At 38.5% G+C, this 19271-nt stretch overlaps 3 protein-coding genes across 4 annotated transcripts in view; 2 read left to right on the forward strand and 1 right to left on the reverse strand.

The window, feature by feature from the left end:
• The window catches only part of LOC123763832 (uncharacterized), a 98125-nt gene extending 96197 nt beyond the window's left edge, over nt 1-1928 (forward strand). For both annotated transcript variants that reach the window (XR_011231241.1, XR_011231239.1), the window contains one exon: nt 784-1928. The gene's annotated coding sequence lies outside the window, so the exon portion shown is untranslated. The remainder of the gene's footprint in view (nt 1-783) is intronic.
• The window catches only part of LOC123763843 (zinc finger protein 271), a 463457-nt gene that overhangs the window by 124305 nt on the left and 319881 nt on the right, over nt 1-19271 (reverse strand). The window lies entirely within an intron of this gene.
• Nucleotides 11273-19271, forward strand: part of LOC123766522 (uncharacterized) — a 409922-nt gene continuing 401923 nt past the window's right edge. Inside the window, exon 1 of the mRNA XM_069339895.1 lies at nt 11273-11364. Within this exon, the coding sequence (XP_069195996.1) occupies nt 11285-11364 (80 nt within the window). The 5' untranslated portion in view covers nt 11273-11284. The remainder of the gene's footprint in view (nt 11365-19271) is intronic.

The following is a 19271-nucleotide window of genomic DNA, read 5'->3' on the forward strand; positions in this document are numbered from 1 at the left end:
GTTTAACCTAACCATCCTATACCTTGTATAGTCCTGCTTTAATCTACCCAAATTATCCATGATTATCACTGTTTACTCTTTTATTTGTTCAGCTTAAATGCAAGTATATTATATCTTTTATTTGTTCAGCTTAAATACAAGTATATTATAATACGGTCTTAAGCTATTTACTTGTTCAGTTTCAGTTTGTCTTGTATTTACTCCGCTATTTATTCTCTGTTTTCTAGCACTGCTTAAGCCTCATGTCTCTCTTGCTGTTTTGGCCTCGCTATGTTATTTATATTATTTATTTAAGTTTTCTAAAATTAATATGTTACATAGTCCAGCTTCAGTTATGCCCGGTATTTACCTAATAACACTGTTGCAGTGTTAAAGCAGTGTCCATTTCTAGTGGGATACTCAAATAATTTTGCTTTTCACTTTTGAGATTATTATTGTTTGAATTCTTCCAAACTATACCACGAATACTGTCTTAATATAAACAAACTATACAATGAATAATACGGTCTTATTATAACCAAACTATACCATGAATAATACTGTTCAATCTATACATGAATATTACTCTCTTAATCTATTTTAACTGCTCAGCTTTTATTACATTGGCTTTTATTACGATAGCATTGGCTATGTCCGGTATTCTCAATCACTATGGACACTTAACTTTACCTTGCTTTTGTCTACTTGTGTTTGTGACGGTTGCCGGTGCGGCAGCTAGGGTCTCCCTGCCTGCTTTTTTTTCCCCGTTAGACCTGCCGATGCTTACTTTTTCATTTTCCGCAGTGGCGAGAAGCCGGATCACGCAGCAACTGCAACACGGAAGAGGGTCGGGCTGCGTCGTGCAAAGACAACAGCGCAGTGGTGTGATGACGCAGCCGGCCTGGGCCAGGACGAAACCTGTCCACTTCGCCTCCCCCTCCTCGGGGGCCTCCTCGCGCGGCTCTGATGTGGACGGCGACCACACTTCCCAGAGGCCCCTTGCCGGCAAAGTGGCGGGTGGCACAGCGTCGCAGCCTCCACCCCTTTCGGCCGACGATTGGACAACGCTGCAGGCGCCCATCGCGCAGGCTCGGGGGCCCTCTCATGTCACAAGCCTTCTGGGCATGGGGACCACCGAGGCCGACCCTGCCGCGGCTGCTACAGCCGCCCTGCCGCGGCTGCTACAGCCGCCCTGCCGCGGCTGCTACAGCCGCCCTGCCGCGGCTGCTACAGCCGCCCTGCCCCCCACCTTCACCGACCGTCGCCCACGGGCCAGGGCCAGGGGGCATAAGTCGAGGCGACGTGCGAGCTCCTCCAGTCTGTCTGTCCTTCCTTCCCAGTTCGGTAGCGTAGTTGCTCTACCACCCTGAGGTTTCCCTCGCGGCCAGCGGGCACTCGCCCTTCGGGGGGGGGGCGGTACGGCCTGCTGGCCGTAGGGGGACCGTGCCGGGTGGGGGTGCAGCGCCCGTCCCCAAGTGTTCCGCTGTCCGCAGCTACTACTTTGACTTTACAGCCATTCTACTAGTAAGCCCTACCTTATGTCAGGTAATTCCTTCTTCCTTGGCGGCTCGGCCTCTGGCCTTGGGTTATTTTCTTCTCCAAATACATATCAGGCTTTCCCAGTCACTATGTATTTTTCCGCCGCCTGATTATTCTCCAGCTAGGGTTTCCTTTATGTTATGTTGTTCACTTTGGTGTCCTGTTATACTTAGAATTAGATTTGTTACATTCGCCTCACTGCTAATTCTAGACAATAGGACATTAGGTTTCTGCAGAGTTTGTTACTAGGCTATAAGATTACGTTATTTTACTACGGGTGTACAATTTAAGATGTTTTGTGTACTTTGAGTTAGCCACGGCTATGTTATACATTTGTTAAGTCCTATTTAGAAGCCTGTTTTACTTCTGCAGAATTATTTATCCTGTCTAATAAATTTACGCCCCCATGTGTTGGTGTCTTCCTTCCCCTGATCAGAAAATCTTGTTTAAATTACCAATCAAGCTGTCAATGTAATCATTCAGAGCTTTAATATACCAATGTGCTTTAATATATTTACTAATCTCTCTCATCTCATTTTTTTTCTTGCAATGTATTTGTTATCATTTTATTAATTCTGATAGAATTTACCTACTTAAAATTATCTGTTAGATTAAGGACCTGCCCGAAACGCTGCGCGTACTAGTGGCTTTACAAGAGTGCAATTACTGTACTATGCTATGTATTCTCACAAGCCCAATGTACCTTCTTGTACATAAATAAATAAATAAATAAATTCATAATGATGTGCTGCCTGAAATCTTAGCGAAGTATCCAAAATTTGCTTACTGTAGGTAATGCATGCATATGACTGTAAAGCTGCTGCCCAGTTGGGTGGGTGTGAAGCAAGACTAGTAACTGACTCATCATAGATGTAAAGTGCCTTGTATAGTGACTGTTGTGAGCCTCTTGTTGATCACTTGTGACACAAAAGATTATTGATGTGTGTATTTGTGTGGGTGATTAAATATGCATGTGTATGTATATATGTATATGTATATATATATGTACATGTATGTATGAGAATGTGTACATGTATATATAACATCAATAATTTTGTAACTAGCGTTAAAAAAAATTATTTGCTTAGCTAAACGAACTAGAGGGTTCAGTTCCTGAACCGATTATGTGCCTCTATAATCCTTTACACCAGTACCGCCCACGGGATGGGTATGGAGTGCATAATAAAGAAGGAAATTGAAATGGAATAGCAACATATTTAGTATAGCATGTGTTGGTCTTATGTGCAATAGATGGCGCTGCTTTTACCTGTCACAGCGGGTGGCATCTATATAGTAGGTATATAAAAGGACGCGCCTATTCGAAAGCAATGTTGTGTCAAAATTTCAAAGCAATCGTTTAGTTTAGTTCATTTATTATGCACCCCATACCCATCTTGTGGGTGGTAGTGAAAAGGGTTACAGAGGCACATAATGAGCTCAGGGACTGAACCCCACAATTCATTTAGCTAATTCGAAGTGATTGGTGAAGAACTTTTGGAGATTACAGTGTGTTGCTCTTACGTCCAACAGATGGCACTGTTTATCAAACAGCATGTTTTTTCCTGTCACAGGTGAGGCACGTATATAGTAGATATATAAAGAGACGCGCCTTTTCGAATGCAACATCGTCAAAATTTCAAAGCAATCGGTAATCAGAAATTTTTTTTAGTCACAGACGTGATATCTATGTAGTATGTATATAAAAACCTGCTCAGATGCGAATGGAACGTTGTGTGAAAATTTCAAAGCAATCAGTGAAGAACTTTCGGAGATTAGGAGTTATGCACAAACGAACATTTCCATTTTTATTTATATAGATTTACAGTATATACATGAAGGTACATTGAGTTTATGAGAGAATATAGCATTGATGTTTTACATTCTTGTAAAGCCACTAGCATACGTAGCATTTCGAGCAGCGCTAGGTCCTTAATCTAACAGATAATTTTAAGTAAGTAATTTCTAATGAAATTGAAAAAAAATTTACAGGTACATTGTAATAAAGTATAAAAAATACATTGTAAGAAAGTATAAAAAATATGCACTGTAAAAAATATTTGACAAGTTTAATAGGTACATTAAAGTAAATTTAAGGATTATCAACAGGTACATTGTAGCATAATTTGAGGATTATTTCAAGGTATAATGCAGTAAGCTATGCATTCAATATATCAACCATGATATAAGATAATAATGATTACAATTGTAAAGTTATATGACTTAGGTACATACATATTGGAGGATTGGGTAGCACCAAATACAATGCGAGTTTCAAGCACTAGGTAAGAAACTATGAAGATGAAATTGGCTACTTTTTGGTTTTATTTTTTAACTAGCAGTACCCAGCCACGCGTTGCTGTGGCTCAGCAACGCATATGCGTTACTGAGCCACAGCAACCTTCCCTGTCCCCCAGTTCTCCCAACCAATCCCCCATCACCTGTCTCTTCGCCTTCCCAACTATTCCCCACTCCACCGTCTCCTCGTCCTCCCCACCATTCCCCACTCCACCATCCCCTTTTCCTTCCCACCATGCTCCACGTATCTCCTGTTCATTTGTCCTCCCCTCCATTCCCCCCATCCTCTCGTCCCCGTCATCCCAAACTCCCCCATCCCCTCGTCCTTCCCCACCATTTCCCCTCCTCCCTTGTCCACTCATCCTCCCCACCATCTCTCATTTCCTTTCCCTCATCATCCCCACTCCCTCGTCAGATGCCTTCCCAAATGGTCTGAAGTGCCCATCAGAAAATTGGGAACATCAAGTGATCTGATGTTCCCATCACTGAAATATAAAAAAAAGTTAAAAAATGAAATGTAAATATGAAAAAAATATTGAAATAAACTATTGTCACGAAATGAACGGTCTGGTAAATAACACAGCTCAATTCCAATGCAATTCACACAAAATAATTAAATGAAATGAAAATAAATCAAAATAAATTAAAATTCAATTTATCAATGCAATCAGAAACATTGAAATGGAATTGTAACATATCTAGTATAGCATGTGTGTTGTTCTTACATGCAACAGATGGCGCTGTTTTTCAAGAAAAGCATAGTTTTACCTGTCACAGGTGTGGCATCTATACTTATACTTACGAAATGAATAGTATGGTAAACAACACAGCTCAATTCCATCACAATGTCACAAAATAATTCAATAAAAAATAAAATAAATCAAAATCTATGAAAATAAAATTTATCAATGTAATTGGAAACATTGAAATGAAATTCGTGACATATTTAGTATAGCGTGCATGTTGCCATTATGTGCAACAGATGGCGCTGTTTTACAAAAACACATGTTTTTACCTGTCACAGGGCAGGCATCTATATAGTAGGTATATAAAAAGATGCGCCTATTCGAATGCAACATTGTACCAGAATTTCAAAGCAATTGGTGAAGAACTTTCGGAGATTACACTGTGTGTTGCTCTTACGTCCAACAGATGGCGCTGTTAAAAAAAAACATGTTTTTTTCCTGTCACAGGTGAGGCATGTATATAGTAGATATATAAAAAGACGTGCCTATTCGAATGCAACGTACGTTGTGTCAAAATTTCAAAGCAATCGGTAAAGAGGTTTCGAAGATTTCCCTCACATGATAAACATAGTTTAAAAAAAAAAGCATGTTTTTTACCGTCACAGACGTGACATCTATATAGTATATATATAAAAACCTGCTTTGGATGCGAATAGAACGTTGTGTGAAAATTTCAAAGCAATCGGTGAAGTATTTTCGGAGATTAGCGATTTTGAACAAACGAACATTTCCATTTTTATTTATATAAATAAGGCAAAAGTCGGACAGCTTTTTTTCAATTCTAAAACTAAAGTTTCAATTCGTTAGGGAATTTGTTCCATAGACTACCTACCAAACATTGTTACGTTTTCAAAATGTAGTAAAAGCGACATTTCATTGTTTTAGGCTCGTTTTAAATTACGTTTAAAATACGTATTTTGAGAATTTGTAAAAATGACTTTAAAACATGAGGTCAAAACGTTGCAATAGAACGTGTTTTAAATGTCATGATATAACGTTTTGGAGCAAAGGTTTTTAAAACGTTAATTCTAATAATTAATTATTTGATTTATTAGGTATAATTATCTTTATTGCATTTAGAAAGATAGAGACAGAAAGAGAGAGAGCGGAGTGAGAGAGAGGATAGAGAGAAAGGAGAGACAAAAACAGAGGGGATGGAGGGAGAAAGAGAGAAGAAGAAGAAGCAGAGAGAATTAGAGAAGATGAGAGAAAGAAGCAGAAAAAGTGAGAAAAGAGGGAAATAGAAGAAGAAAAGAGGAGAGAAGAGAGAGGGGGTGGAAAGCAAGGGAAGTGATTGAAAGAGGAGAGAAGGGGGGTAGAGAGAGAGAGAGAGAGAAAGAAAAAGAGAGAGGTGGGGGAGAGCAAATGGAGAGGAGATGAGGGGGGAGAGAGAGAAAAGAGAGGAGAGGGGAAGAAAGAGTGAGAAAAAAAAGAGAATTAGAGAAAAGAGAAAGAAGCAGAAAGAATGAGGAAGAAGAGAGGGAATTAAAAGAGAAGGAGAGAGAGGGAAGAAGAAGAAAAGACAAGGAGAAGAAGAGATAGAGAAAAAAAGAAGAGAGAAGAAGAAGAGAGTGAGAGAAGAGGAACGAGGGAGAGAGAGAGAGAAGAAGAGAGAGCAAAAAGGGAGGGAGAGAGATAGAAGAGAGAGCAGAGAGAAAGAAGAGTTTGCACTTTGATGATGTTAATGCCCTGATTCAAACAGTTGACAACAAATTCTCCTTTATTGTGTTTACTGAAACGTGGTTAAAAGAGGACACTACTCAACTCTACAACATACCAAACTACTCAGCCATTCACAACTGTCGTCCTATACAAAGAGGTGGTGGTACTTCTCTTTCCCAGCAAACACAGAACGTTTGTGGACGTTTTTAAATGGTGCCACAAAGGTAATACTGTAACTTTTGACATAAATACGTATATCTGACGTTCTTAAAACCAAAGGATATAACTAAAAACATATATTCTTGAGACACAGTTTTTTAAGATTTATGTAAAAATTTAAAAATAATAGTGAATGCTATGGTATTATAATGTTTTCATGCTTTATATTTAAGAATAAATAATTTTCAGTCAACATTTAGTTTTTTTGTTTACTTTATGTAAACCTATCCAATTTACGTTCTTATAACATAAATATAACATTTATATGACGTCAGTATAACGTTATTTACACGACATCATTACGTTATTATGATGTTATATTAACATATAATTCCTGTATGAAAACCAGAATATATGTTGAACTTTATGTTTTAAACCTTGCAAAGTTATCATAAAACTTGGAATAAGACGGTAAGCATGCTTTACTTATGAAAATATACAAACAAATCAACAAAAACCTTTTAACATAAAAAACATAAACATAACATAAATTGATTGCATGCATGGGAGTTAACTGGAACTCTGTAATATTGCATACATGAACCTTAAGGTACAAACCCAGTGTATTTACTCATGCAGTTCTTTCCTAAATCTAAATTTTTCCAATTTTTACACTTTGTTTCGAGTTCTGTCTTGTGTTGCTACTTTTAATACCCCATTAATGTCCCCTTTGTTATGTCCATTCGTCCCATTGTGCACCTCTACCATATGTCACTCCTAATTCTTCGCTTTTCTAGAGAATGTAATATAAGCTTTGACAATCTTTCTTCATATGACAGGTTAACAGGTAGAATAGGACAGGTAGAACAAAGATTACAATTTATATATGGATAACTATTATAAGTCGGTTTGAATGAGTGAATTGCTGCTTGAAGATAGGTATATACACGTGTGGTACTATCAGATTGCATCGTGGTGAGCCTAAAACCCTTCAGATCCAAGCAAAGGGTAAAATGCCAGCAGATACAATTGCGAACACATTGATACCAAAATGAAAGACATATGACGAGAATTGAGGTAACCAAAGTGAAAAAAGTGTTGACATTACATTAATTGCACTAGAGTGCTCCCGGGTTACTTTCTCTCACTTTCTCTGTTTTGTGCGGATGGTACACCTTGCTTTTGGAGTTTATATGCATTAAACCTGTAGATAATTCTATTGCTAACACATTGATACCAAAATGAAAGACCTAGGATGACAATTGGGGTGACCAAAATGAAAGAGTGTATACATTTTATCGCTCTTGTGCGCTCCCTGGTAACACACTCTCGCTTACTCTGTTTGTTGCGGATGGTAAGCCTGGCTTTTGGAGTTTATATGCCTTTAGTCCTGTAGAGAATTCTATTGCGAACACATTGATACCAAATTGAAAAACCTAGGATGAGAATTGAGGTAACAAAGTTGAAAAAGGTATACACTTTTCAGTATTACCACGCTCTCTAATGTAATGAGAGTTGCCTGAGGGTGGCTCAGCTTTCTTTTTCTGGTACCCTTGGCCTACATTCATCTTGTCGGCGGGTGGAGCGCGCTGCTGTCTTTGACATTATATGCACATAGTTCTGTTGGGAATTCTATTGCGAACGCATTGATACCAAAATGAAAGACATAGGACGAGAATTAAGGTGACAATTAAGTTGAAAAGAGTATACACTTTTCAGTATTTCCGCACGCTACCAGGGAATGTCTAAACAAAACTGGAGAGTGTGGAGGGGTAACTTGCCCAAAACGCGAAAGTGTTTGGGGCGATTAACTTTCGTTCAGTACTATCATGCAAGAGAAGCCACACATCTATGGTTCATCCAAAAAAATCAGTAGACTTCTAGATGTTACTACTGCTCGGCTTAGACTCGGTTACAAGTATTTCTGGGAATTCTCATTATCTGCTGATGTAGATCTGACCAAACTGTGTCAACAAAATTATTCGCACACCCTCCGTCCCTATGTGATAGTGAATTCAGAGACAATTCTATAACCAATGTACCAACGATATGTAAATATTTCATTCAAAATGATCTGCTACCAGAAATTTTAGCCAAATATCCCCAGTTTGCTAACTGTAGGTAGTAACTAAGTGATTGTAACATATCCACCGCTGCCCACTGGATGGGGGGGCGGTGTGCAGGACAAACATATCAATTGTAACACTAGCTCTCCACATATGTCAGTTGCTTAATTTAGAAACTGTACTTGTGGTCGATCTCGAACCCATTGTTGATGTGACGACTTATACTGAATTTTGAAACTAGCTCATCAAGATTGTAACTTGCTGAGCTAAATGAATTGTGGGGTTCAGTCCCTGAGCCCATTATGTGCCTCTGTAACCCTTTCCACTACCGCCCACAAGATGGGTATGGGGTGCATAATAAATGAACTAAACTAACTTTAAGGCATCCTGAAAGAAAGCTTGGAGGGCTTGAAAAATTGCAGAACGAAGCCTTGAGGATAATCCTTGGGTGCCTTCGTACCACAAAGATACTTAATATGAGAAAGGAACTTAATATTCCGAGCGTTGTTGATCGTGTTACTAAAATTAAACTGTCAAATTGCTTAGGCTATCTCATCCTAACCCTTGCACAGAAGCCCTCCAGAATTTCTTTATTGAATGTAAACATTGTTTCAAATAGATAAATAAAATTGGAACTGAACTCAGACAGTATCAGATTTATAATTTGTACCAAGAGAGACAACAATGTCACTTTCCTGCACTGTAGGAAATTACACCCTTTTCAATTTTAATCCCTCCCTTTCCATCAAAGGAGCAAATTAGAGATCAGTCCCAGCTTTGTTTTGAGGCAAAGCTCAACGTCTTAAGCCATATTGATGCTCTGTCCACAGAGCATTCTCTCTCTCAAATCATATACACTGAAGGTTTCCTACAGAGCCCAACGGGTGCAGCTGGAAGTGCAGTTGTCCTGACAATAGGCTATGACTTATATTTTGAGTGGGGAGTCCGTATAAACAACTGGGCCTCTACCCTTCAGACTGAACTATTTGCCTTGCTCCTTGCACTGAAATGTGTACAAGTATCCAAACTTGATACATTAGTTGTAAGTGACTCTTTATCATCCTTAATTGCTCTCAACTCCTTAAGACATAACTGTAACATGCTTGTGTCTGAAGCTAGACACAAATACAACAACAACTTTGAACTGCCCTGAACTATATCCGATCCTATCTTAGTAACAGACACCAATATGTAGCCATCAATGATATAACCTCTCCCACTCTACCACTTACCATAGGGGTGCCACAGAGCAGCATCCTAGGACCCTCCTGTTTCTTATATACATCAATGATCTCCCTAATGTCTCTAACATACTTAAACCTATATTGTTGGCTGATGATACTACTCATCTACTCTGACCCCAACCCACTCCTGTTAAATAATGTTGTAAACAATTAATTAAAAAAAGTCTACTTGTGGATGTCAACCAACAAACTCACACTAAACATAGAAAAGATCTACTATATCTTATTTGGAAACAAATCAACAAATGCAATTCAGCTTCAGATAGCTAATGTAAACATTAACAATAAAAATGATGGAAAGTTCCTTGGCCTATTCCTAGACAAGAGACTCACCTTCCGCACCCATATACAACACTTAACTAAAAAGGTTTCTATAACAGTTGGTATACTCTCTAAGATCAGATATTATGTACCCTACTCTGCTCTCCTCTCACTCTATTATGCACTTATCTATCCCTATCATTCTTATGGTATTTGTGCTTGAGGTTCAACCTCTGCAAACTACCTCAAGCCCATCATCATCCAGTAAAAATCTGCTATCAGGACAATAACTAACTCTACCTTCAGACAACACACAGCTCCCTTGTTCAAATCCCTAAACATGCTAAACATAAATTCACTCCATACATTCTCCTGTGTAAATTACGTTTATAAAACCCTTTTTCTAAGTGCAAACCCTGTTCTGAAACTCTTCCTGGACAGATGTAATAGAACACATGGCCACCCCACCAGACATAAATATCTCTTTGATATCCCCAGAGTCAAACTTAATCTATGTAAACACTCTATGTAAATAAAGGGACCTAGTCTATGGAACTCACTCCCTAATGATTTGAAAAGCTGTCCAACTTCTACCATATTCAAAAATAAAACCAAAAAGTACCTAATTTCATCTTCATAGTTTTCTACCATGGGCTTTATCTTCACACTGTATCTAGTGTTACTCAATCCCCCAATATTTGTACCTAAGCCATATTACTTTAACATTGTAATCTTAGATATCATCTGATATCATGGTTGTTGTATTCAGTGCATATACTACTGCATTGTTCCTTGAAACTTTTCCTCGAAATGATCTTCATATTGTGCTTCAGTGAACCAATGTATAACCCTGAAATGCTATCCTCATGTACCTAGTAATCCTTGTTTCTTTATTGAGTATTGCTATTATTGTGTATCATTCTGATCTGCTTTTGTGTCAAAATTTCTTCAAATTACCTGCAAACACTTTTGCTGATTTTACTGTAATTATTCTACTTAAAATTATCTGTACCTGTAAAGAAAAGCTGTAAAATACCTGCTAACATTTTTTATCAATTTTACTGTTAATTTATAAAAAAAAATCTGTTTAAGGACTTTCCCGAAACGCTATGCGTGCTAGTGGCTTTACAAGAATGTTAATTCAACTTATTTTCTATATTCTCTGTTAACCCCCAATGTAACTTCTTGTACATAAATAAATAAAAATAACAAAATTATTAATGATGGGGTCAAGCGACGAGGGAGTAATTGCGCAAAGCGTCCCTCACCTGTGACGTCACAGCGTCATCTGACGCCATATCAACACAGCGGCCATTTTGTCGTGAGTTCAGTCATGGCGAGGACAAACCCTTCATGCAAACTGCACCTACTATCAAGAAGAAGAAGATTTTGTGTTCCACCGATAGTATTATCGTAAGTAAACACTAATATTTTATATTTTATTATATTAATTGATTCTATTTTTCTGTAATAAAGGTCCATTAAGGGGGTGTTGAGTAAGGAGCAAGGGTACTGTGTTGGGAGGTGAGGGCTGTTACTGGTGTCTGTGGAGATGTGAGGACTTGTACCAACCACTATCACCACCAGTACCTTGTCTTGCACCCTGCTTAGTATTCCTATTGAGATATGAAGTATTATTGCATTCATATAATTATTCATTCACAGTCATTACTATTTTTATGGGCTATGTTCTGTTACCCTAATGCTTTTTACCCCTGGGCATGTCCATTTACTCTCCAGCCCTTCACAAGCCACTGCTGCACCCCCTCCATGCCCATACTTACTGTGCTTATTCTTACAGGACTGCACTGCATTATGTGGTGCTCACTGCCTGGACACCTTGGCAATGTAGAGACAGATATTCTGCAATACCGTGATATTAGCAGTAGAGTGATAAGCTGACACACGGGAGGTACAATGGAAAGAAGTTGAGTATCAACTCTTGTAATTTATATTGCTTCCAGTGAGTTTTTAGTTTTCTTATAATCACTATGTTATCTATCCTCTACAACCTAGTTATCTGCTTGATACATGCATTATAGGGTTCTGGTAGTTGTTCTACTCACCAAGCCCTTCCAAGGCCAGGCTTGACATGTGAGAGCTTGGTCCAACAGGCTGTTGCTTGGACAGGCCCCTCAGGCCCACATATCCACCACAGCCTTGTTTGTCCAGCACTTCTTGAAGATGTTCAGGTTTTCTCTTGAAGGTGTCGACGGTTGTTCCAGCAATACTGTATTTCTTTTATTGCTGAAAACATGTTTTCAGCCATAAAAAAAATAATCCTGAATCCAGAAAAAAATCCCTTTTGTATCATCTGGAAATTTTCAAATATTGCTGATCAAACCTGAGTCTAAATTATTTGTATATATTATGAATTACAGAGGTCCCAGGACAGAGTTTTGAGGAACTCCACTTACATTTTCCCACTCTGATTTAACCCCATTTATACAAACTCATTCTTATCTTTTAGCTAATCATTTATTGTACACACCATACTCAGCCTGTGTAGGGTAGTTTATTGTGCATCCTAGTATTGTGTATGTGTAGTATATATATTTGTGTAGTATATTTGGTATATTTAATGCCTCTAACCCCTCCTCATAGTTCTTGTCCTTCAATTCTGGGAGCCACTTAGTAGCATGTCTTTGCACCTTTTCCAGTTTATGTGCTTCTTAAGATATGGGCACCATACAACCGCTGCATATTCCAGCTTTAGTCTAACAAAAGTCGTGAACAATTTCTTGAGTATTTCGCCATCCATTCATTTAAAAGCTCTGAATATTATCCTTTACCTGCAATTGGTTGTTGCTGTATTTATAGAATATGATTTGTTCTGCTTTACATTTGTTTATTCTTTTTTTCAAAATTTCTTTCTGCCTCTCTCCTCACTGCCGTGTAGTTGTTTCTCTTTGTATTACTGGTATGTTTGGGGGTTTGGCCTCTTCGTATATTGATTCCATTTTTGTGTCTTTTGGTCTCTGGCCGTCTTGAAATTTCAGTTGAAAAATCCTGTTTCCTAGTTCTGCATCTCTGTTTTGGTATAAATGTTTTTGTTCCTTTATCATATATTTCACAAAATTGACATACTGTGCATTAATTCATCTCAATTACTTCCTTTCCTAACAGCAAGCCTTTCCAGTAAAATTCTTTGAATTCTTTTCTGACTTCCAGCCTAATGTTTGTTTTATCCTAGTGTGTATGATGCCTAGCGTGTGTCTGGTGCCTGTTGTGTTAAACCGAAGATAAAAGCATAAGTATAGGTCAGTAATTTCTCCAGCTTTGAAAGGGGCTTTCATTATGCTTTCATTATTTCACTATTTCATTATTCATTCATTATTCATTGTTGATGTGCTTCTTAAGATATGGGCCAACTTCTGTTGTTGGGCACCACACAACAGCTGCATATTCTAGCTTTGGCGTAACAAAAGTCATGAACAATTTCTTTAGTATATCACCATCCATGTATTTAAACGCAATTCTAAAGTTAGAAAGCGTAGCATAGGCTCCTTGCACAATATTCTTTATGTGGTCTTCAGGTGATAGTTTTCTATCTAGAACCACCCCTAGATCTCTTCTTTATCAGAATTCTTTAAAGATTTCTCACATAATGTATAGGTTGTGTGGGGTCTATGTTCTCCTGTTCCACATTCCATAACATGGCATTTATTAACATTAAATTCCATTTGCCAAGTGGTGCTCCATATACTTATTTTATCCAGGTTTTCTTGAAGGGCATGACAATCATCTAAATTTCTTATCCTTCCTATTATCTTAGCATCATCAGCAAACATGTTCATGTAATTCTGTATACCAACTGGTAGATCATTTATGTAGACAATAAACATCACTGGTGCAAGAACTGAACCCTGTGGTACTCCACTTGTGACATTTCTCCAGTCCGATACATTGCCTCTGATTACTGCCCTCATTTTTCTATCAGTCAGAAAATTTTTCATCCATGTTAGAAGCTTACCTGTCACCCCTCCAATATTTTCCAGTTTCCAGAACAACTTCTCTATGTGGAACTCTGTCGAATGCCTTTTTTAGGTCCAGATAGATGCAGTCAACCCAACCATCTCTTTCCTGTAATATCTCTGTGGCTCGATCATAGAAACTGAGTAAATTCGATACACAGGATCTTCCAAATCGAAAACCATACTGTCTGTCTGAAATTATATCATTTCTCTCCAGGTGTTCTACCCATTTAGTTTTTATTATTTTTTCCAATATTCCAATTTCAATTTTTTCCAATAATGTGTGTGTGTGTATGTATATTTGTGTTGATGAATATGACCGAAAGTCATAGTCTTTCTGCCCCTCTCCTTACTGCTATTGTTGTTTCTCGCATCTTTGTATTGCTTGTATGTTTGGGCAATTTTTCCCCTTTTCCTAGTTCTGCATCTCTGCTTTAGTATAAATTTTGTTGTGCCATTATCATATATTTCACAAAACTTGACATACATCTCATTTACTTCATGTCCTAACAGCAAGTGTTTGTCAAATTCCTTAAGGAAATATCTGAGTTCCCCATAATGACCTCTCCACAAGTCAGGTTTTTCAACTGCTTCAAGCTCATTTTCTTCCAGATTATAATGCATTGCATACTTTATTCCCAAAAAGACATGGTCACTTTTACCCAAGTGACCATGTCACTTGGGTAAAAGGAGGGAGGTACTGAAAGGAGGAAAAGGGAGGTACCAAAGGAGGGAGGTACTGAATGATAAATATATCTTTCTCTTTCCTGGTAAATATAATATCCAGCATGGAGGGAACATCCCCTTCCCTCATCCTCGTAGCTTGTTTAACATGTAGAAACATGAATGTTTACAGGGTGAGGCCTACGAAATTATATATATATATATATATGTATATATATATATATATATATATATATATATATATATATATATATATATATATATATATATATATATATATATATATATATAATTGGTCTCTGGTCTCTCTCTCTCTCTCTCTCTCTCTCTCTCTCTCTCTATATATATATATATATATATATATATATATATATATATATATATATATATATATATATATATATATATATATATATATATATATTATTAAATATGACCGAAAAAGTAAGATTAATAATTCTAACACGAATTTTCTCAATCTTTCGTACATTACGCTTCACTGTTGGAGGTAAATCAAAAATCACTTCTCCAAAATTCATTTTTATTTCTAGTCTGACGCGACACGGGCGTGTTTCGTAAAACTTATTACATTTTCAAAGACTTCACAAATACACAACTGATTAGAACTTACGTCTCTCTGATATTATATCTACATTTGAGTGAGGTGGGAAGGGTGATGTGGCATTAACACAAGACAGAACAGGAGGGGATATTAATAGGGTATTAAAAGTATCAACACAAGACAGAACAGAAACAATGGGTATTGAATAGAAGTGTTTGTAGAAAGCCTATTGGTCCATATTTCTTGATGCTTCTATATTGGAGCGGAGTCTTGAGGTGGGTAGAATATAGTTGTGCAATAATTGGCTGTTGATTGCTGGTGTTGACTTCTTGATGTGTAGTGCCTCGCAAACGTCAAGCCGCCTGCTATCGCTGTATCTATCGATGATTTCTGTGTTGTTTACTAGGATTTCTCTGGCGATGGTTTGGTTATGGGAAGAGATTATATGTTCCTTAATGGAGCCCTGTTGCTTATGCATCGTTAAACGCCTAGAAAGAGATGTTGTTGTCTTGCCTATATACTGGGTTTTTTGGAGCTTACAGTCCCCAAGTGGGCATTTGAAGGCATAGACGACGTTAGTCTCTTTTAAAGCGTTCTGTTTTGTGTCTGGAGAGTTTCTCATGAGTAGGCTGGCCGTTTTTCTGGTTTAATAGTAAATCATCAGTTGTATCCTCTGATTTTTGTCTGTAGGGTTAACGTTTCTATTAACAATATCTTTCAGGACCCTTTCCTCCGTTTTATGAGCTGTGGAAAAGAAGTTCCTGTAAAATAGTCTAATAGGGGGTATAGGTGTTGTGTTAGTTGTCTCTTCAGAGGTTGCATGGCTTTTCACTTTCCTTCTTATGATGTCTTCGATGAAACCATTGGAGAAGCCGTTATTGACTAGGACCTGCCTTACCCTACAGAGTTCTTCGTCGACTTGCTTCCATTCTGAGCTGTGGCTGAGAGCACGGTCGACGTATGCGTTAACAACACTCCTCTTGTACCTGTCGGGGCAGTCGCTGTTGGCATTTAGGCACATTCCTATGTTTGTTTCCTTAGTGAAGACTGCAGTGTGGAAACCTCCGCCCTTTTCCATGACTGTTACATCTAGAAAAGGCAGCTTCCCATCCTTTTCCGTCTCGTAAGTGAAACGCAGCACGGAACTCTGCTCAAATGCCTCCTTCAGCTCCTGCAGATGTCTGACATCAGGTACCTGTGTAAAAATGTCGTCAACATACCTGCAGTATATGGCCGGTTTCAAGTTCATGTCGACTAAGACTTTTTGCTCGATGGTACCCATGTAGAAGTTTGCAAACAGGACACCTAGGGGAGAACCCATGGCGACCCCATCTACTTGCTTATACATGTGCCCATCCGGGCTCAAGAAGGGTGCCTCTTTAGTACAAGCTTGGAGTAGTTTCCTCAGAATACTTTCTGGCATGTCAAGAGGAGTACAGGCTGGATCACGATACACTCTGTCGGCTATCATTCCGATTGTCTCGTCCACAGGTACGTTGGTAAACAGCGATTCTACGTCCAACGAGGCTCTTATCCCTGTGGCCCGTGTGCCCCGCAGTAAGTCCACAAATTCCTTTGGAGACTTCAGGCTGAAGGCGCAAGGAACATAAGGAGTCAGCAGGCCGTTGAGTCGCTTCGCCAGTCTGTACGTGGGTGTGGGTATCTGGCTAATGATTGGCCGAAGTGGGTTTCCAGGCTTGTGCGTCTTGACATTTCCATACGCATATCCAGGTTTATATTCCCCAATGATCTTTGGCAGGTGGAGTCCAGATTTCTTGGCGTTCACAGTTTCGATCAGTTTGTTGACCTTTGCTTTTAATTCGGCTGTAGTGTCCTTCGTTACCCTTTGGAACTTAGTTTGGTCAGAGAGTATGATGTTCATTTTCGCCAGATATTCGTCTTTTTTAAGAATGACATATATTGGCGACTTGTCACCTCTCCTGACAACTATCTCCTTGTTCTCACGAAGGCTTTTAGCTGCCGCTTTAAGCTCGGGGGACAGTATGGTGCTTCTGTAGTTGCCTCGATTCTTTCCTCCTTCTGCAATAAGTTCTGCTTGTAAGGTATCTTTGGTAGTGACCTTCTTTTGTGTCTCGAGGTCGAATATGTCGTCCAACAGAATTTCCAACTCTACTTTCCGGGCCATTTCACTCGGTCTGGACATAACATGACAGTTTATGCCCAGATTTAGGAGAGTGACTTGGTCCTCAGTGAGGTTAATTCCTGCAAGGTTCAGGAAGCCATCTCTTGGTCGTGGAATTGCCATAGGTCCTCCATATAATGTTGTTAGTTTCTTGATAATCCTTGTTTCAGTGCTGAGGTGATGTTGGTCTGTGAGGATGTCGAGGTGTTGTTCAATGCGAGTACGGATACTATGGTCGATGTTGCTATTTCTCCACTCGTTTGTAGCATGAAGTAGTTGCGTTTTGTTGTCTTTGATTTCATTCTCTGCCTTGTATATCTGATCACGAATCAGATCCTGGCGATATTTTATCGTGAAGGCTTGATTCCTTGCTGCTGGGTCGTGCACTTTAATATTAGTATATTTTGGTAGCAGCACTTACGAGACGGAAAAGGATGGGAAGCTGCCTTTTCTAGATGTAACAGTCATGGAAAAGGGCGGAGGTTTCCACACTGCAGTCTACACTAAGGAAACAAACATAGGAATGTGCCTAAATGCCAACAGCGACTGCCCCGACAGGTACAAGAGGAGTGTTGTTAACGCATACGTCGACCGTGCTCTCAGCCACAGCTCAGAATGGAAGCAAGTTGACGAAGAACTCTGTAGGGTAAGGCAGGTCCTAGTCAATAACGGCTTCTCCAATGGTTTCATCGAAGACATCATAAGAAGGAAAGTGAAAAGCCATGCAACCTCTGAAGAGACAACTAACACAACACCTATACCCCCTATTAGACTATTTTACAGGAACTTCTTTTCCACAGCTCATAAAACGGAGGAAAGGTTCCTGAAAGATATTGTTAATAGAAACGTTATCCCTACAGACAAAAATCAGAGGATACAACTGACGATTACTATAAAACCAGAAAAACGGCCAGCCTACTCATGAGAAACTCTCCAGACACAAAACAGAACGCTTTAAAAGAGACTAACGTCGTCTATGCCTTCAAATGCCCACTTGGGGACTGTAAGCTCCAAAAAACCCAGTATATAGGCAAGACAACAACATCTCTTTCTAGGCGTTTAACGATGCATAAGCAACAGGGCTCCATTAAGGAACATATAATCTCTTCCCATAACCAAACCATCGCCAGAGAAATCCTAGTAAACAACACAGAAATCATCGATAGATACAGCGATAGATGGCATAAGCAACAGGGCTCCATTAAGGAACATATAATCTCTTCCCATAACCAAACCATCGCCAGAGAAATCCTAGTAAACAACACAGAAATCATCGATAGATACAGCGATAGCAGGCGGCTTGACGTTTGCGAGGCACTACACATCAAGAAGTCAACACCAGCAATCAACAGCCAATTATTGCACAACTATATTCTACCCACCTCAAGACTCCGCTCCAATATAGAAGCATCAAGAAATATGGACCAATAGGCTTTCTACAAACACTTCTATTCAACACCCATTGTTTCTGTTCTGTCTTGTGTTGATACTTTTAATACCCTATTAATATCCCCTCCTGTTCTGTCTTGTGTTAATGCCACATCACCCTTCCCACCTCACTCAAATGTAGATATAATATCAGAGAGACGTAAGTTCTAATCAGTTGTGTATTTGTGAAGTCTTTGAAAATGTAATAAGTTTTACGAAACGCGCCCGTGTCGCGTCAGACTAGAAATAAAAATGAATTTTGGAGAAGTGATTTTTGATTTACCTCCAACAGTGAAGCGTAATGTACGAAAGATTGAGAAAATTCGTGTTAGAATTATTAATCTTACTTTTTCGGTCATATTTAATAATATATGTCTACAGGAAAGACTGCTACCAAAATATACTAATATATATATATATATATATATATATATATATATATATATATATATATATATATATATATATATATATATATATATATATATATATATATATATATATATATATATATATATAAGTTTGTGTG

This window comes from Procambarus clarkii, chromosome 5 (assembly GCF_040958095.1).
Source record: "Procambarus clarkii isolate CNS0578487 chromosome 5, FALCON_Pclarkii_2.0, whole genome shotgun sequence".
Classification (NCBI taxonomy): Eukaryota; Metazoa; Arthropoda; class Malacostraca; order Decapoda; family Cambaridae; genus Procambarus; species Procambarus clarkii.